Source organism: Symphalangus syndactylus, chromosome 8, assembly GCF_028878055.3.
Source record: "Symphalangus syndactylus isolate Jambi chromosome 8, NHGRI_mSymSyn1-v2.1_pri, whole genome shotgun sequence".
Lineage (NCBI taxonomy): Eukaryota > Metazoa > Chordata > Mammalia > Primates > Hylobatidae > Symphalangus > Symphalangus syndactylus.
In genome coordinates, this window is record NC_072430.2 from 41,362,092 (window position 1) to 41,388,683 (window position 26,592).

At 45.0% G+C, this 26,592-nt stretch overlaps 1 protein-coding gene across 1 annotated transcript; it reads right to left on the reverse strand.

Annotated features, from left to right (window-relative positions):
- Positions 1-772: 772 nt before the first annotated feature.
- BATF (basic leucine zipper ATF-like transcription factor) lies at positions 773-26,502 on the reverse strand. Its single transcript, XM_055288735.2, has 3 exons — positions 25,326-26,502; positions 22,574-22,678; positions 773-1,303 (listed from the first exon to the last, which is right to left on the reverse strand). The coding sequence occupies exons 1-3, from the start codon at positions 25,386-25,388 to the stop codon at positions 1,094-1,096; spliced, it is 378 nt and encodes a 125-aa protein (XP_055144710.1). The 5' UTR covers positions 25,389-26,502; the 3' UTR covers positions 773-1,093.
- Positions 26,503-26,592: the final 90 nt, after the last annotated feature.

Below are 26,592 nucleotides of genomic sequence, written 5' to 3' on the forward strand. Positions count from 1 at the left end.
GAGGCCATCCTGCACTGGGCCTTCTCCCAGACTAGGGGAAAACCCGCTCATGGTCTAGAAAGCAGTGAATAATGGAAGGTGGGAGGTCACAGTGAGGGGAGCACGGGAGGGCAATCCAGAAGACATCCAGGCTGGGCATGGTGGCTCATGCCTGTAATCCCAGCACTTTGGAGGCTCAGGCGGGTGGATCACTTCAGGTCAGGAGTTGGAGACCAGCCTGGCCAATGTGGTGAAACCTTGTCTCTACTAAAAATAAAAAAATTATCTGGGCATGGTGGTGCATGCCTGTAGTCTCAGCTGCTAGGCAGGCTGAAGCAAGAGAGTCTCTTGAACCTGGGAGTCGGAGGTTGCAGTGAGCGGAGGTCATACCACTGCACTCCAGCCTGAGTGAAGATCTGAGAAATTCTGTCAAGAAGAAGGAGGAGGAGCAGGAGAAGAAAGGAGAAGGAGGAGGAGGAGGAGGAGGAGGAGGAGAAGGAGGAGGAGGAGGAGAAGGAGGAGGAGGGGGAGAAGGAGGAGGAGGGGGAGGAGGGGGAGGAGGGGGAGGAGGAGAAGGAGAAGGAGAAGGAAGAGAAGGAGAAGGAGACACCTAGAGGAAGGAATTGAAAGCTTCCCAAGTACATCAACAAACCATGGAAAAGAGGAGCTATTAGTGGAGTCCCTAGAGCTCTTTGAGGGTACTAGAGTCCAAAAAACAAAGAAGGTCCCAACATCGCAGAATTTAGAGTGTCAAGGGACAGGGTGAAAGAGAGAAACTGCCTTGTCAGACTGGTTTCTTTTAAAGCATTTATTTAGAAAAATAACCCTTCCCTGCCCGCCTTGCTCTGTGCCATGGGACTTGAGCATCTTGCTTAATACTCTTCTGCACTGGGCCTGCAACCCACAGTGGTGGGGTCCAGCACACGCCCCCCGAAACGCTGCGGCACTGCTGGGAGGCCTCACACCCTTCCAGTCGTGACAGTTCCCGTGTTCACTCCTTGTCCAGGCCTCTGTCTCGGGGTCTCCAGGTGGACAGGGGCCTCTGCGGGATGGGCGCAGCTCTGCCACAGTCTGTGTGCCCCTCCCGAGGCTCTGCTCTCCCCGCATCGGAAGCTCAGGGCTGGAAGCGCGGGGAGCTGACATGAGGTTGGTGGAAGGCGTGGGCGCTGTACACCACCTCGGGGGGCGAGGGCGTGCTGGCGGCCAGCACCGAGCACAGGGGCTCGTGGCTGTTCAGCACCGACGTGAAGTACTTCAGTTCCTCTGTGAGCTGCTTGATCTCCTTGCGTAGAGCCGCGTTCTGTTTCTCCAGGTCTTCGCTCTCCTGTAGGGGTGGGGATCAGCACCAGAGGTTAGTGTCGGGGAAGGTGGCAAGCTGGCAAGGTGGGTGGGGTGTGGAGGGACGCAGGAGGGGCCAGATTAGTTGTTCACTAGCACAGCCATGGAGAAGGGCACCAGAGAATTTTCCTGCACGTGTGAATGTGTGCACAAGTGTATATATGTTTATAGGTGTGTATGGGCGCGTTTACGTAAGCACACGGGTGGGTGTGCATGTGTACACATGGATATGAGGGTGAACCACGTGAAGCTGCTGCTATTTGTCTGTTGTGACCTATAAGAATAGCAATTTCAGGCCGGGCGCGGTGGCTCACGCCTGTAATCCTAGCGCCTTGGGAGGCCAAGGCGGGCGGATTGCCTTAGCTCAGGAGTTTGAGACCAGCCTGGGCAACATGGTGAAACCCTGTTTCTACTAAAATACAAAAACAGAAATTAGCTGGGTGTGGCAGTGCGCCTGTAGTCCCAGCTACTCAGGAGGCTGAAGCAGGAGAATTGCTTGAACCGAGGAGGCAGAGGTTGCAGTGAGCCGAGATCGAGCCACTGCCCTCCAGCCTGGGCAACACAGCAAGACTCCATCTCTTCCCCCTCAAAAAAAGCGATTTCACATGGTTCAACCTCATAGAGGGGTGTGCGTGAGTGTGTTCCTCTGCGTGCATGCATGCAGGGGTCTCTGTGAGGGTGTGTGGGTGGGAGGTGGCGGGAATATAGCAAGGGAAAGCAGCTGGCAGGCCAGAGCCTAACGTAATGGAAAGTCGTTCGTGAGAACATCTTACACCAGTTTCATTCTTTTCCACTCTGTTATGCCACATGTTTTCCAAAAGCTCCTGGTGTCTGCATTTCGTCTTACAAATAAAGTCGCTGGATACTTGTCTACTGCACCCAGATTCTAGAATGCTCAAGGTCTTTATAAATAGTAAATGGGGCCAGGTGCGGTGGCTCATGCCTGTAATCCTAGCATTTTGGGAGGCGGAGGTGGGTGGATCACCTGAAGTCAGGAGTTCGAGACCAGCCTGGCCAAAATGGTGAAACCCTGTCTCTAAAAATACAAAAAAAAAAAAAAAAAAAAAATTAGCCAGGCATGGTGGCGCACACCTGTAATCCCAGCTACCTGGGAGGCTGAGGGAAGAGAATTGCTGGAACCCGGAAGGCAGAGGCTGCAGTGAGCCGAGATCATGCCACTGCACTCCAGCCTGGGTGACAAAGCAAGACTCCATCTCAAAAATAAAAATAAAAATAAAATAAATAAATACTAAACGGTCAAAGCCTGCCACAACGTTCTGTTCCACCCTGTCCGGCCTACCAGAAAGCAGTCTGACAGTACTCTGGGGGTGTCCCAAGCCTGTGAGCTTCTCTTTTTTCCGGAAACTCTTTTTCCCTGTTGCTTGGGGGAACCATCAAATACATGCTAATAAGAAAAATGCCTGCTAAGAAGTGCTGATTTCTGATCACATCATTAATTAATCAACAATTGCAATCTGGTAATTAGCATTTACTGAAAAGCAATCCCATCCTCAGAAAGCCCAGGAGATCGCAATTCCAGTATAATTTTAAGGTTTACATTATTCAACTCAACCAAACAGACTTTCTCTGCTAAGCATTGGTAACCACAGAGGAAAGGCAAATGTCACTGGAGATGCAAATAAAAAAAAAACATTTCAGTTCAAAAGGCAACCTGATATTTGGAGACCAGGTCTTACCTTTCTAAATCTATTTGGGTTAGGTCAGTATTTCCCAAACTTGCCATATCATGAGAATTAATTTGAAAGCTTGTTAAGAATAGAATTTCAGGCCCATCCTAAAATCTAGGAATGTGAATCAGTGGTTTTGGGATTTGGGAAGTGAAGTGTGCAGATCTGAATTTTTTTCTTTTTTTTTTTTTCTGAGACAGTCTCACTCTGTCATCCAGGCTGGAGTGCAGTAGTGTGATCTTGGCTCACTGCAACCTCTGCCTCCCAGGTTCAAGCCATTCTCATGCCTCAGCCTCCTGAGTTGCTGGGATTACAGGTAGGCACCACCACGCCTGGCTAGTTTTTGTATTTTTAGTAGAGATGGGGTTTCACCATGTTGGCCAGGCTGGTATCGAACTCCTGACCTCAGGGGATCTGCCCACCTTGGCCTCCCAAAGTGCTGGGATTACAGGCGTGTGCCACCATGCCTGGCCGCAGATCTGAATTAAAAAAATAATAATAATTTTATTTTCTAAATACTAGCCACTAGACTACCAGGGAGTGAAATTTGGATTTTTAACTAGTGCCACAGGTCATTCTAATGATCAGGCAAGTTGAAAAGCACTAGTTAAATATTATTTTAAATTTGTTTTAATTATTCAAGCAGTTATTAAATGCCTATTTGTTAATGCCTGGCTCAATGCCTGGCACATAGTATGAACTCAGATGTTTGTTGACTGACAGACTTATGACATCATCTGCTGGAATGAAGAAGGTAACTCAAAAATAGGGTGGGTGGTGAGCAGATGTAAGATAACTTGACATTTAAAATTTACCCTAAACAGGCTGGGTGCAGTAGCTCACACCTATAATCCCAGCACTTTGGGAGGCCGAGGTGAGAGGATAGCTTGAGCCCAGCAGTTTTTTGGGTTTTGGGTTTTTTTTTGAGACAGTCTCGCTCTGTCTCCCAGGCTGGAGTGCAAGGGTGCGATCTCAGCTCACTGCAACCTCTACCTCCTGAGAGCCCAGGAGTTTAAGCCCAGCCTGTGCAACATTACTGAGACCCAGTATCTACAACAATAAAAATAAAATTAGCTATGCAGCACCAGGGGTTGGAGGCTGCAGTGAGCCATGATCATGCCACTGCACTCCAGCCTCACTGATGGAGCGAGGTCCTCTCTCAAAAAATAAAATAAAATAATAAAATAAAATTTGCCCTAACGAATCCATCAGGGGCATGAGCTGTAGGCTAATGAGGTTAATCGGTTATACTGTCAATCATCTTAAACCCCACATCCTGGGGGGGTTCTTTTTTAAATGGCAGAGAAGCATATACCAACCATGGCCTTGCTCATCAAGCCAGGTTCCGTCATCTGTGAAGGACGGATACAAGCATGCTCGGCCTCAGCCTGGGATTTCTTGAATGGGGCTCTGAGCTAGAAAGTGTGCGAAGGTCAGTACAAAGGAAGCCCCTCTAAAACGGGGCAGAGGAGTTACCAAGAGCCACGATGATGGAGTCACAGCCCTGCCTTCTGCAAGGTGTGGCCGGCTCATTCATTTTACCATTTGGGTATTTCCTGGCACATCCCAGAAGGAGGGCATCCCCTCTTTACCGAAAGGTGAGATAAAGCAACACGATGAGACTAGGGGGTGTTGGTAAGACGGGAAATGGGGGCCGGGAGTCCTGGCTCCTTCCTCTAGCCCTTTTCTTCGCCCCCTCTGAGAGTTTCCACTGGTGACAACATTTACTGTAAATTCTGTGCTCTGAAGAGCCTGGGCAAACCCCGAGGCAGAAGGGAGGGCCGCTCTGAACTTCTCCCCGCCTAGAGGCTGGCCCAGCTTTCGGGAAGTGACAGCGGGTCCTTCCTCCCTAAGTAAGCTCTGCTGAGCTCACTCTAGTTCTCTTGCCTGCCTCCCCCTCCGTGGCTTGCAGATCCCAGAGCTCTAGGCAAAGTTTGTAACCGCTACCTGCCGCCTCTAACCAGAAAACCACTGCCAGTGATAAGAAACTTGTCTTTACCTTGGGAAGCAAGACTGCTTCCTGCTAGGGCCCCCAAGAAACCCGCCCTGCCAGCCCAGGGACCGTGCAGCCAGCCTGACACTTGTGAGAGAAAGGGTTTGACTTCCCTTGCAGGAGGAAGTGGCTGATCTGGGGCCTCGTCCCTCCATGTCCCCGCTATTGCCCAGTCCACTCTGGCCCTCCTTGGGGCAGTCATGCCCTGGAAAGGGCTCACCCAGCTGAAGGGACAACTGGCAAAGGTGGCATGAGAGCAGCTGTTTATCCAGAGGTACAGCAGTGACATCCCCTAGCAATGAGGGCTGGACACCTAGAGCACAGTGGGGCTGGGAGGAAATGCAGCTTCTCCCATATGCATGTCTTCTGCTACAGAGAGGGGTGGGGGTGAGCCTGCATTTGGGCGTCCATGTATCCATCTTTCTCCTATTCAGAATTCATCCAAGTCCATCAGACTCCTCACAATAACGCTCTGTGTGGGACAGGGAAGTTCCGTTGTTATTATCCCCACTCTACAGATGAGGACAACTGAGACCCTGGGACAAATCTACGCCACATACCCTCCAAAATGATCACAGGCTGGTGAGAGCTGTGCTATAGGATTCGCCTCAAGACACTTATTTTCTCAGAAGTTCAGGAACTTTGAGTGTTTGATGCAAAGACTCATTGCCCGCCAGGGAGGGGCAGAGCAGGGCTTGGCTCGGGGCTCTGTGTTCCTTCTCTCACACTGACTGCTTCCCCCGAGAGACTGGAGACTTGAGTGGGCAAAGTTCTCCCGAGAACACTAGAAAGTTGGCCAGGTGCTGTGGCTCACGCCTGTAATCCCAGCACTTTGGGAGGCTGAGGTGGGCGGATCACTTGAGGTCAGGAATTCAAGACCAGCCTGGCCAGCATGGTGAAACCCTGTCTCTACAAAAAATACAAAAATTAGCCGGGCATGGTGGCACATGCCTGTAATTCCAGCAACTCTGGAGGCTGAGGCAGGAGAATCACTTAAACCTGGGAGGCGGAGCTTGCAGTGAGCCGAGATTGCACCACTGCAGTTCAGCCTGGGCAACCGAGCAAGACTCTGTCTCAAAAAGACAAAACAAAACAAAACAAAACAAAAAAACAAGTCCTTGGCTACCCTGTGGTCTCCCAGGAGAAAGCTGGGTCTTGGTTTTGGTGACCCACACACAACACAACACAAGATCCCTGAGTCACTCACATTCTTCCAATCATAGAGCTGACCGTCTGCCTCCTGGGCTGCATGGAGAGGGGGTCACCTGGCCAGATACTCTGGACAAGGGCTGACTCGAGGCCAGACCTTCCTCCAGACACAGAGCCAGGTCCTGAGCTCATGACACGGTGAGCTCCATCAGCGATAAATGGGAACAGGAACTTGGGCACTGGTCCTGGCTGGGTGATCCTCAGTGACTCGATTTCCCTATTCAGCTCCAGTTGCCTCAATTTAAAATGGAAAGACTGGACCAAAACAATGATTCTCAACCTCATCCACACACTGGGATCCCCTGGGGAGCTTTAGCAATCCTGATGCCTGATTCTGATCTAATAGATCTAACGTGTAACCTGGCTCAATTTATGAGAAAGGCGGATAGAAACCAAAAATTTTTTTTTAAAAAAATAGCCTAGCTTAACTTAACTAACATTTATTTGTTTATTTAATTTTTGAGACAGAGTCTCTCTTGTTGCCCAGACTGGGAGTGCAGTGGTGCAATCTCAGCTCACTGCAACCTCTGCCTCCCTGGTTCAAGCAATTCTCCCCACCTCAGCCTTCCAGGTAGCTGGGGTTACGGGTGCCCGCCAACACACTTGGCTAACTTTTTGTATTTCTAGTAGAGACGGGGTTTCACCATGTTGGCCAGGCTGGTTTTGAACTTCTGACCTCAAGTGATCCGCCCGCCTCAGCCTCCCAAAGTTCTGGGATTTCAGGCGTGAACCATCCGTGCCTGGCCAATAACTAACATTTATTGAATACTTCCATGTGCCAATCACTCTTTTAAGTATTTTATGGTTATCGTTACATTTGATATTTTCAACAGACTTGTGTGGTAGAAAATATTATCTCTGTTTTACAGAAGAGGAAAAACTGAGGAACAGAGAAGTTAAGTAACTGGCTCAAGGTCACGCAGCTTGGAAGTTGCAGCACCGGTACTTGAATTGAGGCACTCTGGCTTCAGAGTCTGTGCCCTTCATCCTCTCTTGCCTTTCAAGTCTGTTTAAACGTTATACTGTTTGACAGTTCTCTCCTATGAGATAATTCCTCAGCCCGGTTGGCTTTCCAATTTTATCTTCCCTCTTTTCCCACCTCAGGCAAATCCCTCACCTGTGGGGTCACTTGATGCCACCTACCTCTATCATGAACCCCAAGCAACTTGGGGGTGGCTAAGGAAGAGGCTTCCTGGGGGCGTGGGAACATTCTGGGAAATCCCCTACTGGAGGGGCTTAGGAGGGGGTCACTCACAGAGCGCTTCAAAGATGGGGAATCCCCAGGCAGCTCCCTCACCCGCAGGGAGCCATTAGGGACGAAGACCAAGGACAAGGCTGGCATTTCCTAGCTGGGCCCTGGTGGGGACTCTCCAGGCACTCTGAGCACGGCTGAGGCTTCCTCCCCACCAGCTCCAGTTGAGTGTCTTGGCCTTCTCCTTGCATTTTCTAATCACAATTTCCAGAAGGGTGAAAATAGTCCCTGTGTATTTTCTCCTCAACGGGACATGTAGTCATGTATTGGCAGGGTGACCTTTTGGCTCCCACCCACACTTAAGTGGCATTCGAAGCTTATCCCTCACACCCAGATATATGTTCAGGCACCATCAGTTACCAGCCCCTGTACGTCACATGCAGAGGGTGGAGCCTGCCATTCCTGGAGCAGATTTCTGAATGAAAAATACGACTCTTCCCAAGCAGTGGGAGGATCTAGGCCCACATCTCCCACCATTCCTGGGGAAATTCACCCAAACTGCTGCCTCTCACCTTATGAAAGGAGAAGAGGAATCACCAAACCACAGATCTTTGCGCTGAATAATGCACGTGTGTGATTCTGGAGGAACCTTCACTTTCATGTCTTAGAGCTGAAGCTCTAGGGCCATAAGCACCTTTGCATTAACAGAAGATTGGCCACATCAGCCATGCCCTCGGGGACCTGTCTAGTCACAGGGCTAAAAGGCTATCGCCTGGTCCTTGGTTTTCAAGACTATGATTTCATTGCCCTCAAATGTGAAAAAACTATAGGTTGGTTCATTCAGCGTCCATCCCAAACCTCTTCTCCCTTGCCTTCCTCTAGAAAGACTGGGAACAGAATTGCTAAAAATAAATAAATAAATAAATAAATTAATTAAAAATCCAGCTTACCTTACCTTGTAGCTAGGGGTAGCCGTGTGACAGAATTCTGACCAAAGATATGTAAGCAGAAGTACCTGATGGATGGGAGGGAGGTGGAGGCAAAGCTTCCCTTCCTACCAAAAAGGCACAGCCTGCCCATAAGGACAAAGGCCTCCTTCCCTCAACGTAGATTGATGCCGAGAGGCTCGGCACCCATCTCACAGCCTAGAGAATGAAAGCCTCATACTGAGGATGGCTGCTTAGAGAGAAGGAGCTTGGTTCTTCCTTGCTCTAGCCTGGTCTCTCCACTTTTGAACTTCTTGTTACATGAGAAAAGTAGGCCATGATTTGTTGATTCCTCTATTTGATGGCTGGTCTCTCACTTGTCTCTGAATGCACGCAATCTTGGCTGATACTGATGCTTGGAGTTACAAAGGTTACCACTAGCAAGATTATCAATGTTCAAAACCAAACAACAAAACAAATAATAACTGCCATCAAAGCAAGGATTTGAATAGTTTTTTGTTTGTTTGTTTGTTTTTCTGAGACCAATTCTCACTCTGTCGCCCAGGCTGGAGTGCAGTGGCGCGATCTCGGCTCACTGCAAGCTCCGCCTCCTGGGTTCACGCCATTCTCCTGCCTCAGCCTCCCGAGTAGCTGAGACTACAGGCACCCACCACCACGCCCAGCCAATTTTTTGTATTTTTAGTGGAGACGGGGTTTCACCATGTTAGCCAGGATGGTGTTGATTTCCTGACCTCGTGATCCACCCGCCTAGGCCTCCCAAAGTGCTGGGATTACAGGTGTGAGCCACCGCAGCTGGCCGTTTGTTTTGTTTTAAGCCATCAGGCCACTGTATGTGACAGAGTATCTGTGTACTTACCCACATAATTGCCCCACACTCACTCCACACATTATACTCACTCCACACATTCTACTCACTCCACATATTCAGGCACAGACCTGATAGGCTGCAAATGTACTGCTTCTGATTCTCAACCCTGGCTGTGCACACTGCCAGCACCCGGAGAGCCTTAAACAGTCTGGATTGCTGGATGCCAGACCCCCAGAGGTTCCAATTCGATTGTTCTGGAGTGGTTGAAGGCATCAAGACTTTAAAAATGCTTCCTAAGTGAGGCGAATGTGCAGCAAATTATGTTCATAGTGGATTCCTTTTAATGATAACGTAAGGCCAGGTGCAGTTGCTGTAATCCTAGCACTTTGGGAGGCTTCTTTGGCAGGAGGGTCATTTGAGCCCAGAAGTTTGAGACCAGCCTGGGCAACATGGTGATACCCAATCTTTACAAAAAATTTAAAAGTTAGCCAGGCATAGTGGCACACACCTGTAGTCCCAGCTATTTGGGACACCAAGGTGGGAGGATCATTTGTGCCTGGGAGGTGGAGGCTGCAGTCAGCCATGATTGCACCACTGCACTCCAGCCTGGGGAAAGAGTGAAATCTTATCTCAAAATAATAATAATATAACATAACTATATAGTGTTTGATTTTATTAAATTTGTGTTATATTTTTACGTATTTTCATTTTATTAAATATGTATTTTATTTTATCATTTATAGTATAATATTAAAAAATTTAAAGAGTTGGGAGACTATTTCTAGTTAAAAAAATTTCTAAAACAAAATGTCCATTTAAGCACACTACTATTATATTCTTAAATTGGTGGAAACAGTTCTAAATAGTCCAGCACAGTTCATTCATATAATGGAAAGGCAAGAGCTCAGAGATCTATTCATGTTTCATTAATTATAACTTTAACCGTTTCCTTGCCGTTTACATTGTTGAGCTCTGTGAGGGCAGGAGCTATTGTTGTCTTCACTGTTTTGTTCTCAGTGACAAGGACAGTTCCTGCCATAGAGTAAGTGTTCGACCAAATCACGTTGCTTGACTGCCAACTTATAATCTGGAATAATTTACCAAAATCTGAGATGTGCCTATGAAGAAGGGTCAGCTGAGTAAATCTGTGATGTCCATGAGAATTCCTAGAGAGTGATTAACACACCACTCAAACACTTTAATAGCTCCTACTTTGTAAATCTGGGATACTTCCAAATGAATCCAAGAGATTCATTTTTTTCAAAAGGCCTAGGTCAAACCTCTGTTTATTCCCCAAACTGAACCAACAGGGTGAGAGTGGCAGAATTACAACCACTTTAAGAACTTCGTCGTGCCATTTCCCTAGTTCAAATTTGACCCTCTCCTCATTCATACCCAACAAAGGAGACTTGTCCAGTTGTGAAAGGCCAAGCCCCTGAAACTATTGATATCCTTACAGAGTTTATAAGCAACCAGAAAGAAGAATGTGTGTGTTCATGTAGGATAATATATCTGATTGATTTCTAGGAACAGGCCAGGCTCTCTGCATTAAACAAAGGAACAGTGTAAAACAAAAAATGACAATATTGCTTTGTTCTTACATTTGCCCTCTCAATTAAACTGTCAAACAATCCAGTGAGGTGCTATTGCTTCTCAACTTATGATCAGAGTTTAGGTTCAGAGAAATCCCCCCAGGCAGGGTTTGAATTAGTTGGGTCCCTACCACATGGTCCATCCAGTTCCTGCTCCCAGCAGCACAATTGCCTTTATTTTATTTTGTTTTATTTTATTTTATTTTATTTTATTTTAAAGACAGGATCTTGTCCTGTTGCCCAGGCTGGAGTGCAGTGGTGCTATCACAACTCACTGCAACCTCGACCTCTTGGACTTAAGCAAACCTCCGATCTCAGCCTCCCGAGCAGGTGGGACCATAGGTGTATGCCTGGATATTTAAAAAAAATTTTTTTTTGTAGAGATGGGGTTTCGCTATGTTGCTTAGGCTGGTCTCAAACTCCTGGCCTCAAATGATCCAACCAACTCGGCCTCCCAAAGTGCTGGGATTACAGGTGTGAGCCACTGTGCTCAGCCCCACGATTGCCGTTATTACTGAGTTCCTCCTCACTCCCTTATGGTCTTGAACTTGGTCTCCACGCTACCAGGCACCTTTCTGACCTTTGCCTGGCCTCACAGCTTGGCCTCAAGGCTCTCTAGGCTGAGATCACCCTCTCCCCAGATCTTTCCAGTCTCCTCTTTGATTCACCTTTGATCTCAAATGCCAGGGCCTCAGGAAGGCCTCCCCTGATCGCTGCCCCAATCCCGTCCCTTAGACACTTTCCACATTGCATGATTTCATCTTCTTTGAAGCACTTTACATGTCATGTGATTAGTGTGTTTGTTTGTTTTCCAGCCTGACTTCCAACTGACTGTAACATTCGTGAAATCAGAGACTCAGTCTGTCCTGTCCCTGCAATATTCTCAGTGCCTAGAACGAACCATACCTGGCTGATAAATATTTGTTGAGTAGGTGAATCACTTCTGCTGATCTCAGCTCTAGTACTGATAATATGGCCTTTGCTTTTATAATTTTCTGTGTCACCCTACTTTCTTAATGATAAGACATATTCTTATGCCAGGTGAGTACCCTATTTTAGTTACAGGGTTTTCAGTTGCAGGAAATCACATTTTGGTCATAGGAATCCAGTCCCCTCTGCTTGACTCTGAACTTTATCACTTCTTCTGAGTTTTCATAAGAGCTCCATGTCATCTTTCTTGGTTTCCCTGTCTAGGGTGACCAGACATTTACTGGGACACCTGTTGTCCTGGTCTAATATTTACAAGTTCCATCTTCCACTCTCGAAGTATTCCTGTTTGGGGTATAAATTGTAAGGTCTCCTACCAAAACCTGATCCCCAAATTCGAGCTCAATAATATCCTCTCTGTCTTTATACTTGATGTCCTCCAGAGTTCCTTCAGCTCTCTATTTGGCCATTTTCTTCTGTTTCTTTAAAAATAAAAAAACACAGTATAACTACATTAAAGATATTTTTTAAAAGTTAAAAACACCCATGATCCTAGTCCCTTAATACAGCTGTTTTCATTTACACATATTGCGATCTCATCCTTTTTTTTGACACAGGGTCTCACTCTATCACCCAGCCCAGAGTGCAGTGATGTAATCAGGGCTCACTGCAGCCTCAACCTTCTGGGCTCAAGCGATCTTCCCACCTCAGCCTCCAGAGTAGCTGGGTGCAAGCTACCACGCCTGGCTAATTATTTTTATTTTTATTTTTATTTTTTGTAGAGACAGGATCTCACTATGTTGCCCAGCTTGGTCTCAAGTCATCCTCCTGCCTTGGCCTCCCTATGTGTTGGGATTACAGGCATGAACCATCTCACTTGGCCATCTCATCCTTTTAAATAAACATGCATACTTATTTTTACAAAATTTCAATCATAGTACACATACAATTTGTATTTTGCTTTCTGTCATAACTTTGTCACATCTACATAGTCAACATAATTTTTAATGACTATATCATCAAATTGATGATCCACAATTTACTTAAAGTGGTCTTCAAATGCTGGACATCTTGGTTGCTATCAAATTGTCGCTATTAAAAATAATGCTGAGATAAACATCTTGATGCACACTGGGTTTTGTCTCTGTTCAATGATTTCCTTGGAGAAATTCTTAGGAATGAGATGAACGAGGCAAAGAGGCATTCAATCTTCCCAGTCCTGAGAAGTATTACTGAAAAAGGATCATGTCAAATATATAATGTCACCACTAGCAAATGCTTCTATCCATTTCGCTACAACCTCACTGGCATTTAGGTATTATAATTTTAAATAATTTACTTGTTGCCAATTAGCTTTATGAAGGCTTCTTAATTTCATGTTAATGTTACAGGCTGTCAAGCATTAAGGAGAAAGAACAACTTTCCATGCGTCTGTCTCCTTAGTGTAGCATTCTCAACTAGGACTGATTTTGCCTTTCCAGGGACATTTAGCAAGTTCTGGAAATATTTTTGGTTGTCAAACTAAGCAGGGTGAGGGGGTGTTCTACTGGCATCTTGTGGGTAAATTTTACATTTTACAAGGCACAGGACAGTCCCCAACAACAAAGAATTATCGGACTCGAAGTGTCAATTCCACTGGGGTTGAGAAACCCTGCCTTAGTGTGTATCGTTTTCGTAATCAGAATAGGAAATTAGGGTATTTTCATTTTGGTAGGAAAAATATTATGTAAGCTTTCTGTTCATTGCCTCTGCCCACTTGTCTATTGGAGTCCTGATGTTTTGCTTTATAAGAGTTTCTTTCTGTAGCATAAATATTAAACCTTCATTTCTTTAATTTGATGCAAATATTTTCCCCAATATGTCACTGCCCTTTCTAATTTTGGATTACGACTTTAAAATCTCTTTAAACAAAGAAACATTTACACTTCAGCCCCTGTCAAGCTTGGACTCACTCTCTTTCTGGTCTCTTGTTGTATAGCCATATGTTCTGGAGCTGATGAGTGTCTAGGCAGTTCAAGTGTTCTGGTAAATGGCCTGCTTCTTGGCCCACCTTTGCAATAGGCCTTATGTAAACACCTGCCTAGTAAAGCGCTGTTCAGCAAAGTGGCATGAAACAAAAGCAGACTGGTGGGAAGGCAAGAGGTTTGGGTTCTTGGGTGTCATCAATTTCCTCATTGGAAACATGGCAAGTCAGCCTAGAAGATCTCTGAGTTCCTACTTAATTCTGAAATTTTATCAACAAGGTAGTATGACTATTATGATTGTTATTCCCTCCACAAGCCATCATGTGAACCCATAGTGGAACCCTCTACAGATATCCCACAATCTGAAGGGGACTTTGTACTGTGGACCTAACCCACCCCTCCTAGGAAGCAGGGGACTAGACTAAGTTCAACCGAGGGGACCAAGAAAACCTCTGAGAAGCTTGCGCAGGGGCACTCTGGGGAGACTTTCCCGTTCTGCTCAAGAGAAGGAAGTCTGGGTGCTGCTGAGAATAGCTCCATCAAGACGTCTGCTGAACAGGCAGCTGTCAGTTTGTGACCTAGGACCATCATCCTATGTAGACAGTCATTCTTTTTTTTTTTTTGAGATGGAGTCTCGCTCTGTCGCCTTGGCTGGAGTGCAGTGGTGTGATCTCAGCTCACTGCAAGCTCCGCCTCCCAGGTTCACTCCATTCTCCCGCCTCAGCCTCCCGAGTAGCTGGGACTACAGGCGCCCGCCACCATGCCTGGCTAATTTTTTGCATTTTTAGTAGAGACGGCATTTCACCGTGTTGGCCAGGATGGTCTCGATCTCCTGACCTCATGATCCGCCCTCCTCAGCCTCCCAAACAGTCATTCTTTACAGCATCAAGACCAGCATGGAGCTGGACTCCCGATTTCCAATACGCCTCCCAAACGTAGCCACACCGACCCGTCATCGGTAAGACGAGCAGTTAGGGGTGGTGGATTGCCTTGACGTGTTTTCCCTCCACAAATGAAAATAGCCTAATTTTTAAAATTCTGATTTTTAAAATGGCACACATTCATTATAATAAAAAAGAGAGAAAAGTACCAAGAATAAGATGAACTACCCAAACTCAACCACTCATAACTGCCATTAGCATTTTGGAGAATATCCTTCCAGATACCTCTTTATGCATGCAACCATGCCCAAAACCTACAAATTTTATGTGAAAGGGTTATACTCTGCATGCTCTTTGTAATTTGCCTTTTTCACTTAATGCTATATCACTGACACCTTTCTATGTTGATAAATACAGATCTACATAGTCATTTTTAGTACCAGCATAAATTTTTTTATTGTATGAATGTATCATAATATGCTTCATCTTGTGTTGTAAGCCACCTGTCAAGTTTTATAGCATTGATAAAGTATTTACTATTCACAGATAATGATGAACTAAGCATCTTTGTAAATTATTTTTTCTTCAAACACTGTTGTGTCAAAGGTAATTCCTGTGAAAGATGTTAACATTTATTGCTACACAGACTTCTCAAAAAAGATTTCTATTGATATATTGTATCATTTGATATACCAATTGTATCTATCTGTATATAGTACCTATCTATATATGTTGATATCATGATATATATGACATATATGATATCAATTGTACAATTGATATACTGTATTGAAAGTAAAATATGTCTTTACTTTCTTGACCAGGCCTGATGATGGCTGGGGGATAGTGTAGATTTTTGAGGATGTTGCTTGAAAGACAAAAAAATTAATTCATGAAGAGATTCAAGGAAAATATAGGTTAGGGAAGATTAATACATATTCATCAGAGTTTGAAGAAAGAGGCAGTAAAACTTAATGGTTAGGAAAACGGGTTCTGAAGTCAGACAGACCTTGTCACAAGCTGTGTCATCTCCATCAAGTTACTTAATGCAAGGAATTATAAAATACAGCTTTTATGCAGATTAAATGAGATACTGCATGGAGAGGACTTGAGGCACAGTGGTTAATACATAGTCATTTATTCAATTAACATGGTTTTTTCTTAAAAAAAAAATCATAGCAATGGAGACAGAAGGGTCGCATCTCTTTCCATAAATGGTTTCACTGATTCTACGTTGAACTTTTTAAGGGTGGAAGTAGCCTGAACATTCCTGACCTCTGACTTGTCTGTGCCAGCAAACGTTATGGCATGGTCTCCCAGAGACAACAAAAGAATTATAGGAGTGAAATAGGACCGTAAGCATCCTTCTCTGCCTCCTCAGAAGGCCAAGAACAATAGTGCTGCCCAAACATCATTTCCTCCATTACTCGATTTTTCTCCAGTTGTAAATATCTTATTTCTCAGTGTTAGCTCAAAGCTTCATTTAATGCATAATTTATACTCATGACTTTTCTGTCATATATGACAAAGCACATCCCTGGAACCTGTAAACCTCTGTTTTTTCTTAAACTGGTGTGAGACTCCTTCAGGAGGCAGCCCCAGGCAAGCACCTGGCCCACTTCCATCTAAGACAGTATCTAAATCTCAAGCTTTCAAACTTGGCTGTTACTCTTACTTGCTTTCAGCTCCATCCACCAGGCCAGATATGACTTGTCAACAGCTCGGCTCAGGGCTAACACTGCTATTTGCCACTGCTCCCGGCAACTCCACTGATTTTAGCCTTTTCATGAATAAAGCTTCTTAATTGACCTCAGCTCTCTTTTCCACTGATCCTGGTCTTTGACTTGAAATCCTTCCAGCTGTACGGCACCAGATAGCCATGACCAACCAAGATGGCTACACAAAGGAAACGGATTTGCCATCTTTTATCATATAGTACTGTGGACCTTAGAGTCACTCAAATCCCAACCTACAGTTGGTTCTCCCAAGGGCTGAAATATTTATGTATGATGTTCAAAAGACAACATCAAGATTGAATACTATTCCATGTCATGATGGAAGATTATTCATTGTTTGATGTCAAAATTAGAAAAGAAATCCTCCTAATGCATGTGTGGTAATGATGAATGTTGAGAATTTTGATATCTATATTGTAAAGATAGAAGCATGTGATAAAAAATCCCAAACTGTATAAAAGGTAAAGAATGCAAAGTATCTCCCTCTTGCTTTAGATCTTTAGCCCTACTTTTCAGAAATAAATATAATTAACAATTTTTTATAATCTATTTGAAAATGTTTGCATTTATACTTGTGCAGAAAGGGCAGGGTGCTGTGGCTCACGCCTGTAATCCCAGTACTTTGGGAGGCCAAGGAAGGCAGGGCAGATCGCTTGAGCTCAGGAGTTCGAGACCAGCCTGGGCAACAGAGCAAGACCCTGTCTCTAAAAATAAAAAATAAATAAATAAATAAAACATTAAATTAAAAAACTAATGGTAGCAAACTATGAACTATATTTATACCTTTTTAACTTAAAAGTACAGAAATGATAATCCTTCCAGATTAGCACATTCAGATGTAACTCATTATTTTAACATCTCTACAATATGCCACAGAATGGACAATAATTTATTGAATCCCTTATTGATGGATTTTCTGTTAGCTTATGTTCAGTCTTTCCTATAAGAAACAATGCAGCAATGATTATCTTTACAGGTAAAGAATTGTATGATGTATGGATTTGCTTGTGAATACACTCCTGGATGTCAAATTGCTGAGTCGCAGGATATGTGCACCTATAATTTGGATGGACATGGGCAAATTGCCCTCTACTGGGGTTACGCAGGCTCTACTACTAGCTGTGTGTGATGGTGCCTGCTTCCCCATTACCTTGGCAACATTGTGTATCAGCAACATGTTTCATCTTTGCCAGCCTCACTGCTGCTTTAATTGGCATTTTCCTAACTAAATAAGGTCTACCATCTTTTCACACATTTATTTCCCACTTATTTCTCTTTTCTGTAAATTGCCTATTCATAGTCATTGTTCATGTTTCTTTACTTTTTTTTTTTTTTTTTGAGACGGAGTCTCGCTCTTCACCCAGGCTGGAGTGCAGTGGTGCGATCTTGGCTCACTGCAAGCTCCACCTCCCGGGTTCACGCCATTCTCCTGCCTCATCCTCTCAAGTAGCTGGGACTACAGGCACCCGCCACCACCCCCAGATAATTTTTTGTATTTTTAGTAGAGACAGGGTTTCACCATGTTAGCCAGGATGGTCTCGATCTCCTGACTTCGTGATCCGCCCGCCTTGGCCTCCCAAAGTGCTGGAATTAAGGCGTGAGCCACCATGCCTGGCCCATTGTTCATTTTTCTTTTGGGTTGTTAATCATTTCCTATTCATAAGAGCTCTCTCATATAGTAAGTAAACATACCTTTTTTGGTCATATGTGTTACAGATATTTTTCCTCAGTTTGTCATTTGCCTTTGATTTTGCATATAGTATTTTGATCTATACAGAAACTTTTACTTTTTATGAATAAAAGTAATTATATCAATCTTTTCCTTTATGGCTTCAGGGTTTTATGTTTTATTTAGAAAATAATTCTTCATTCCAAGATAAATTTTTAATGGTTATTTGTCTTTTCAAGTTTCTTCAGCTTCCTCTTTTTTAAAAAAAATTTAACATTTACCATGTTGGCCAGGCTGGTCTCGAACTCCTGACTTCAAGTGGTCCGCCCACCTTGGCCTCCCAAAGTGCTGGGATTACAGGCGTGAGCCACTGCGCCCAGCCCATTTTGTATTTATACTTGTGTCTTAGGAGTTGAAACATGTATTTGGGTCTTAAAATCTGAATTTGTTTTTGGGTCTGTTTCCGTATTCTATCTTGTTCAATGTTCTGTCTTTTCCACATTGTTTTGATTTCTGTATTTGTGTTTCACTTTAATATGTTGGTCAGTTAATCTTTTTTCATTATACTTCTTTAGAATTTTCCTGCCAATTGTCATATGATTTTTTTCCACTGGAAACTTAGAATAGCTAATCTAGTTCTTGCTCAAATCCCAGAAAACCCTACTGGGTTTTTTATTGGGATCACATTAAATTTATCAACCAACTTAAGGAAAATTGCTAACTTTACATTAGGTATATCTTTCCAATTATCTGAATCTTTTAAAAATCATTTAGGATACTCTTCATAATTTTTGTTAAATTATTCCTTCCTTCCATTTGTTGTTGTCATTGGTATTATAAACAGGATCTTTCCTTCCATTAATTTCCTAATTGGTTATGTTTTGCATATAGGAATGTTATTATATTTTGTTTTAATTTTAGAAGCTGACTGCATTCTCTTATTATTTCAAATAATTTTTCAGCTGATTATCTTAGATCCACTTATTAGCTATTGATATCGTTTAGAAACTAACTGGTCAGGTTATGCCTTTCTCTTTTTTAATCAACGTCTGTGCTATATACAATGAATCCTACAGTTGTCTGCAGGAAAAAAGGAACTAAGTGCGCAGGGTGCTTGTGTGAGATGCTCAACAAAAGGAGAATTAAAACAGAATTAGATTGTTTGTTGATGTCACAATTATGAAAGGAATCAACTGATCCATTTTATGTCAGAGATAGTCAAGGCCAGGGATTTAGAACACAATCATAAAAAGAGGCTCTCTCCCTACTCTGTCCATTTTTAAAGCAATCAATGTACAATGTCTTGGTGCCAGCCATTTACAGGATAGATGCTGAAAATGTCGAATAGTAAGCATCCCACACTCTCACTAGAGGAACAAGATAATTGTTCCAGTATTTTAAGGTTGATAATAGTGACAGCAGTTGAAACTAAGAAAACATCCCAGTATATATGAGGCTAGAACCCTAATAGGAATGTGGTCCTTTTTTGATATGGTACTCTCAGTAGCTCTGAAACCCTCATCTGTAAAGCACTGGTAGGCGAGCCCTATGGCCATGTCTGAGGGCCAGAGAACAACCCCAGCATATGGAACCCAGCATGGAAAGGAGTCAAGGGCAAACCACGCACTGAGCCCTGACACTGGTGGTAAACCAGAAGACTTTTCACCTGAATCTCAGACATAATTAAGAAGATAATGGATGGAGAAGATGGGTGATTGTCATCTCGGAGGAAAGGAAGATGCCAAACCACAGCTAAACCTCCTATTTGATGGGGGGCAGATTGAACACGTTGCTGCCAAAAGCTTCTACCTGAAGCCAAGAAACATAAGTTGCATTGGCAGCAGTCTGCAGGCTTGCTGCGTCAACTCTGCTGTGACCCACTCATTGGGCAAAAGGTAAAGACGATGCTGTGGTGCTCAAAAGAAAGCAGTGGGGGAGGAATCTGTGTTCAGATGTGGGGAAGATTGGAACATTCTAGAGACTGAGGCTGGGGTGTGGCTATGGATATGTTGACTACACGACTTGGGGCTCTGTGGACCCTCAAGCTCTAGAGATTATCCTAACGTCACATGACTTGTATAATTAGATGAGCTGACTGTTTGGGCTCTGACATTTGTCTTGGAGAGGGAGAGAGCTGAGTCAGTGTTGAAAGCCTTGCCGCAGCAAGGAGACATCTGTGTCACCCTCATTAATACGTCCCCAAGGGGTGGATGAAGACCAGTGAGTTGAATTTACAGGGAGACAGGGGTGCAGCTTAACACAGGGAAGACTCTTCTGTTCATAAATTAGGAGCGAGGAAGATCTCCAGCCCTAGAATTGACCAGGAATACAATGGGACCATTGGCTGGAGGTGTTGCAGAGAAGTCTGAAGCGTCAAACTTATATCTAAACTTTCTAGCCTTTAAGAAACCTTTCAACCCTGAGCTTCTGTGATTAAATATACATAAAATATATATATGTTTATATATATTAACGTGTGTATAATTTGTGATTATCTTGCTTCTTATAATAATTATTATTACTCTTATTATACTTAAATTTTTGAGTATTTATGAATGACAGGCATTCTGTTGGGCTCTTTAAATGTACGATCTGTATAGGGTAGTTATTGTCATTTTCTATTTTCTAGATAAGGAAACCAAGCCCAAGGGAGGCCAAGAACATCTCTGTCACACAGATAGTAGGCAGCAGGGCTGGGATTCAATCCCTGTTCTGACTGCTGAGCTGCCGAACTATACTTACATTCTACTTAAGAAAACAGGTACACACTTATAAAGCTTACAGCAGTTTGCCAGTCTGAGGACATTGTCTACTTGTACACAAGGAAGATTTTATCCTTTTAAATTTTGATTGGTCTGTTTGCTTGCCCTAAAGAATACTGAATCAGAATCAGACTCTGACAGAGAAAGAGGTAAGGATCGTAGATGTTCAAGCTTAAGGTGGTAAACCAGAATGTGGGGACACAATGAAATCATGGAGAACATACAAGCAGCAGGGCCACTAACAACTTGACATTCAGACTGTTGAGCACAGTTAGTACAGACATTCTGTTCATTCATTCTTTCCAAAAAGTTAACAAATAGTTGTGAATTTAATGTTAGTGTGCAATGGAGGGTATGCTGAATACATTTCAAATAAAACCCACGCACCCAATCAGAGCTGTTGGTGCAGTCTGCTCTGTTTCCTTGTAAAGCTAAAAGATGCATGATTTCCCCTAAAACTACATCTTACTTATTCTTGATAGGGTTAACACAGCCATTCTAACTGGCTGATTATCATGCTAATCTTCCAAATAAATACAAGCTTATTGATTTTTGGTGCCAATTGCACTTTTTCCATGGAAAGGAATTGCTAGGCTATTAGAGGTAAGGGAATGTTTCTGGAGGAAGGGCAGGAAGGTAGAGTTGCTAGAGAAGGGGATGAGGGGATGGAGAGAAAGGAACTAGTGAAGAGTTGGTTGAACAAGAACCATACTGGGGGCAGAGTGAAGAGAGGTAAGGTGGTAAGGTATGAGCAATGGGGAGGAAGCAGTACTCTATGAGGGGCACAGCCAGAACCTAGAAACACCATCTAGGGCCTTGGCCACTGGCAGAACTGCAGTACAGCACTGCTCAAGGCCCCTGGACTGCTCAAGCCAGAGGTCCAAGCTTTCTCTAGAAAAATTTGGGACTAGAGGCAACTCAACTAGGATGGTGATCATCCCAGGTAAGTGCACTTGAAATTGCATCTTTCATAGACTCCTTGGGATACCATTAAAGACAGAAATTTCAAAATAAGACTTTAATAATGCTCTGAAAAGAGGAATCCGGTGCAGTGCCCTGTGAACCTCCTTGTGTCAAATGCAGGGGTGTTTGGGTATCTGCCAAGGGATGCGACTACTTATGGTCTTTGCACTGCAGAGATAATGGGCCATCCCCAAAGCACCTGATACCTTCTAAATTCTTTCCCAATACAGCTCTGCCTTCTCCTTTCAATGCTTCATGAAGGATGGAGCACTCTCTGGCTGCCCCATCCCTAAGCAAATGGTTCTGCCTTCAGCTCAGCCTCTGGGCTTCCCACACTCAACTTACCTACCCCTTGAGACCTCCTGGGGTAGAAAGGCCCATTTCTCTGTTTAGCCTCCTGGCCCATTCCCTGCTACAGAGCCTTCTATTTTTCTTTCTTTTTTTTTTTTTTTTTGAGACGAAGTTTCACTCTTGTCACCCAGGTTTGAGTGCAATGGCGCGATCTCGGCTCACTGCAACCTCTGCCTGTTCAAGTGATTCTCCTGCCTCAGCCTTCTGAGTAGCTGGGACTACAGGCATGCACTACCACATCTGGCTAATTTTTTGTATTTTTAGTAGAGACGAGGTTTCACCATGTTGGCCAGGCTGGTCTCGCACTCCTGACCTCAGGTGATCCACCTGCCTTGGCCTCCCAAAATGCTGGGATTACAGGTGTGAGCCACCACGCCCGGACTACAGAGCCTTCTTAAAGCACTCCCACGAGAGCTTCCCTTCCCTACCTCACCCCACAGCCCTCACCCTCCACTAACCCACCCCACATACACATCCCCGTGCAAGCAGAATCAAAGCTATGGTCCAAGGGTTCCCAGATGGTAGAGGGCAAAGCCTAAAGCTCATGAGGATGAAGATTGATCTGAACACTTACCAGGTGCAGGGTGTCGGCCTTCTGTGTTTGCCTCTGTCGGCTCTTCTGGGCGGCAATACGATTTTTCTCCCTCCTCTGAACTCTTCTCACATCATCAGATGAGTCCTGGGAAGCAGAGATGGGGAGGATTACATGGGTCTGCTTCTCCCTTCTGAGCGAAAGCAGGCTCTGGTGGTATGTGATATCCTTCCATGCCTTCATCTCTGCATGAACCCTCCATCCCTCTATTTACCAAAAGCCTGCACCCAAAGGAGAGCTCTTCTCCGTGCCTGGTTACACATTCCCAGGTCTCTGACTTTTTTTACCAAAAGCTACAGGAAAAAGGCAAGAGAACTTGAGGCCTCAATAGAGCTGTATTTGGCCAAAAAAAAAAAAAAAAAAAACATGGTTAAGGCGATGAAGTGTGTTTTATCACCTCTCCTCTGTAGGGCTGCTCCACCCTCGCCCTCTCACTTTTTGGCCTTTAGGCTCTTCTTGCTGTTCTTTTAGCTGTTTTCTTTTTTCTTTTTTTTCTTTTTTTTTTTTTTTTGAGACGGAGTCTCGCTCTGTCGCCCAGGCTGGAGTGCGGTGGCACGATCTCGGCTCACTGCAAGCTCCGCCTCCCGGGTTCACGCCATTCTCCTGCCTCAGCCTCTCCGAGTAGCTGGGACTACAGGCGCCCGCCACCACGCCCGGCTAATTTTTTGTATTTTTAGTAGAGACAGGGTTTCACCGTGGTCTCGATCTCCTGAGCTCGTGATCCACCCGCCTCGGCCTCCTAAAGTGCTGGGATTACAAGCGTGAGCCACCGCGCCCGGCCTGTTTTCTTTTTTTTCGAACTTTGTTGAGTGCCTACTCTATGCCAACCTCTGTGCAAGTGTTCTTTCAGAGGTGCTCTTGTTTAATTCCCCAATGCTGTGAAGTTGATATCATCATTTCCATTTTATATGTGAGGAAACTGAGGCTCTAAGAGTGTGCCCAGGGACTCCTGGTCATCTGAGAGTGCTACATCTTCTGGTGCTGAACCCGATGGCTTTCCGAGACCCTTTCCCCGCTAGCTACTCTACACCCCATGTGGTCTTCTGCCCCATTCCTGAGCTGAAGGTGCATCCCAGATCTGCCTCCTCTTTCCCTCCATTGTGCTCAGCCACTGTGACATTCCCCATGGCCCCAGCACAATGCCTGGCACATCAATGCCAAAAAGAATGTTAATGGTGGAGGTGACCTGGCTGTGGTGGGTAGTAGATGGGTGCTTGGTAGGATAAGGGGATCTTTGGGTGTTCTCCAATTACACCCAGAGACGGGCATGTCCTGTGCCTGGGCAGAGAGGTTAGCTCCAGTTCTCCCCCAGATGCTGCAGAGTAGGTGTAGGAGTCTTGGCAACTCATGCCCTGTTCGCTTCCACATCCCCCACAGGCTAGAAGGGCACAGATCCAAGGGCAAAGCTCTGGGATCACTAAGTACTGGGCTCACCAACGTGTCCAATACTTTCAGGCCATTGTGGTAGGAGGTCATTGGCATAGATAGGAAGGAAGTGCTCTTCCTCTAAGGGGGATGGGGCACCAGGTTACCATGGAAGCCATGAGTAATTTCCTTCCTTAGAAGAGTACAAACTTCCAGGCAGTCAGAGCCACTCTGATACCATCTTGAGTAGCGGACTGGATTCTGTGCCGTCTAGAGGTCTCCACCCAGACTCATCCCAGCCTGCTGCTCCGTTACTAGAGGCTTAGGATATATGCCCTGTTCAATATTTATATACTTATATTTTGGCTGCAGCATTTTGAAAACCCTTGTGGATATCTGTGCTAAGGAAAGAATGCAGTTTTTAAACTATGAAGGTTGAGAAAATTTCAACCCACTGATACATGTCGGATGAGAAAGAGGAGGGCTTCCTACAGCAAGGGATGTCAAGAGTGTGGTGCAGAACAAAACCCTAGAAGCTGTGAGATGGGCAGGGAACTCCTTTTTTGGTAATCCTCAAGCTAAAACCTTTGGACTTGGAAGTCACAATCTAGACTCCAAATGCTCCCACAATCCCTATCTCAGTCTCTGGTTTCCCCAGAGCTAAGATGAGCTACCAGCAAATGTCTTCCTACAAATTTCCAAAGCCATCTCCTCATTCATTTCCTTGCTTCTATCCAGAAACCACAGGCAAAGAGATACTGGCTGGACCTCTAGCATCCCCCCTTGCTGGCTGTGCTAACAACAGAGGCAGTGCCCCAGTAGAGAGATCCTTCTATGCTAACCTGGGTTTCTCCTCCTCCTCCTCCTTCTTCCTCTTCTTCTTCTTCTTCTTTTTTTTTTCTTTTTAACTTTTCCCTTACCCCTTTTCTCTCTTTCCCTATTGGCTGTCTCCTGGGAAACTACATATCCAGGATTTGCGCTGTGCATGCCAGCCGCCCACTTGAAAACTTCTCTCACTTTTCTATAGCCTTGGAGAACAGTAGACTCTTTTCTCTGCGTTCTTTGATGTTCATCCTCCTCTTTGCTTCCTAGAAAGCTTTTTAGGGTGGCAACCCCATTGAGGCAGAGGTGATAGGCAGCCTTGGAAAATGGAGAGAAAAAGGGGCTTTGGCAGAATGGGTGGAAGGATGGGGATCTCTGCCAATATGCACAGCTTAGTAGCAAATTCCATGTCCTAAGTCTAACGGAGTGCCCATGCCGCGAGCCACTTCCTCCATCCTCAGCTCCCTGGGCAGGACAAGGAAGCCTGGCTCTCTTTCCATCCCCCAGGAGAATCAGAAGGTAGGAGAGAGGAAAAGGAGGACTCTACCTGTTTGCCAGGGGGAGGAGAGCGGCTGAAGCTGGAGTCACTGCTGTCGGAGCTGTGAGGCATGGCTGAAATCTTCCGGGCTCTCACACTCAGCCCCAGGCACCTCTGGGCTCTCTTGTCACCAGCTGGGCTCCCTTCCTGACTTCTCCTGGGCCACCAGCCCACCACCCCCTACAGGTGCCTCCTCTGCCTGCCCTGTAGCCACCTCTGACCCCTGCGTCCTCCTCACTCTGGGGTGCAGAGGGACTGCTCCCCAAAGGGACATGTCGCTCGCTTTGGGGCTTGCACGCTCTCTCTCTCTCTTGTGGTTTCTGGTAACTCACGCTGGAAGTCACATGGGCGGAAACTTCAGTAAGTTAGAAGTTAGAGAGAAAAATACATATCTGGGAAAAGACCTACAGAATTATGTGAAAGAAAAAAAAATACAGATACCTTCCGACAGTTTGAAAGATACAGCAGCCCTCTTCAATTGATGAAGATAAAAGAGAAAAACAGCCCAGGCAGGGAAAAACCCCAGCCAGAATTAGCAAGTCCGTCTTCTGTCAACATGGGCAGAGAGGAGAGGACAACCAGGAAAATGTTTCCATTGTCACACGACTTGATTTTTAAACCAAAATAAAGCAAAGATACTGGGATTTCTTTCTGGTTTTCAGCTGAAAGCAGCTGCTCACCCATCTTGTGTTTCCTCACCCCTTAAGTCCAGCCAGCCTCGGGGTGGTCTGGAGAGAAAACGATCCAAGGATATTCTCCTTTCCTGACCATCAAACACAAGGGCTGTGGGAGGTCAGAAAGCCACAAGGGAGGCTCTAGAATTGCTGCTCTGAAAGCCTATTAAGCACCTGTGCTGCTTGGCAGGGAGCTCACACTCTTTAGAGAAAAGATGCCTTCCATATTGAGCGGCTCAAGACAGGCCCTGAACCTTTATGATTCAAGGTCACCAGGTCAGAACCCAGAATGGAGAAACAGTAAAAAAAAAAAAAAAAAAAAGTGAAACAAATACTGCACTTGGAGTCAGACCAACCAAGATTTAAATTCTGGTTCTACCACTTTATATGTCTGTGGCCCTGGGTAGCTCACTTGAGCTCTGTGACCTTCATTATCTTCATCTGTAAACAGAGGATGATAAAACCTGCCCTGCCTACCTCTTAGGAATGTGGCACAAAGCAAATGACAACATGGATTAGAATGCCCCGCAGACTTTGAAGTAAATGAGGGTAAGTGTAGGGTATTCCCAGCCTTGCCATGAGTGCATTCGTAGAGTTCTCAG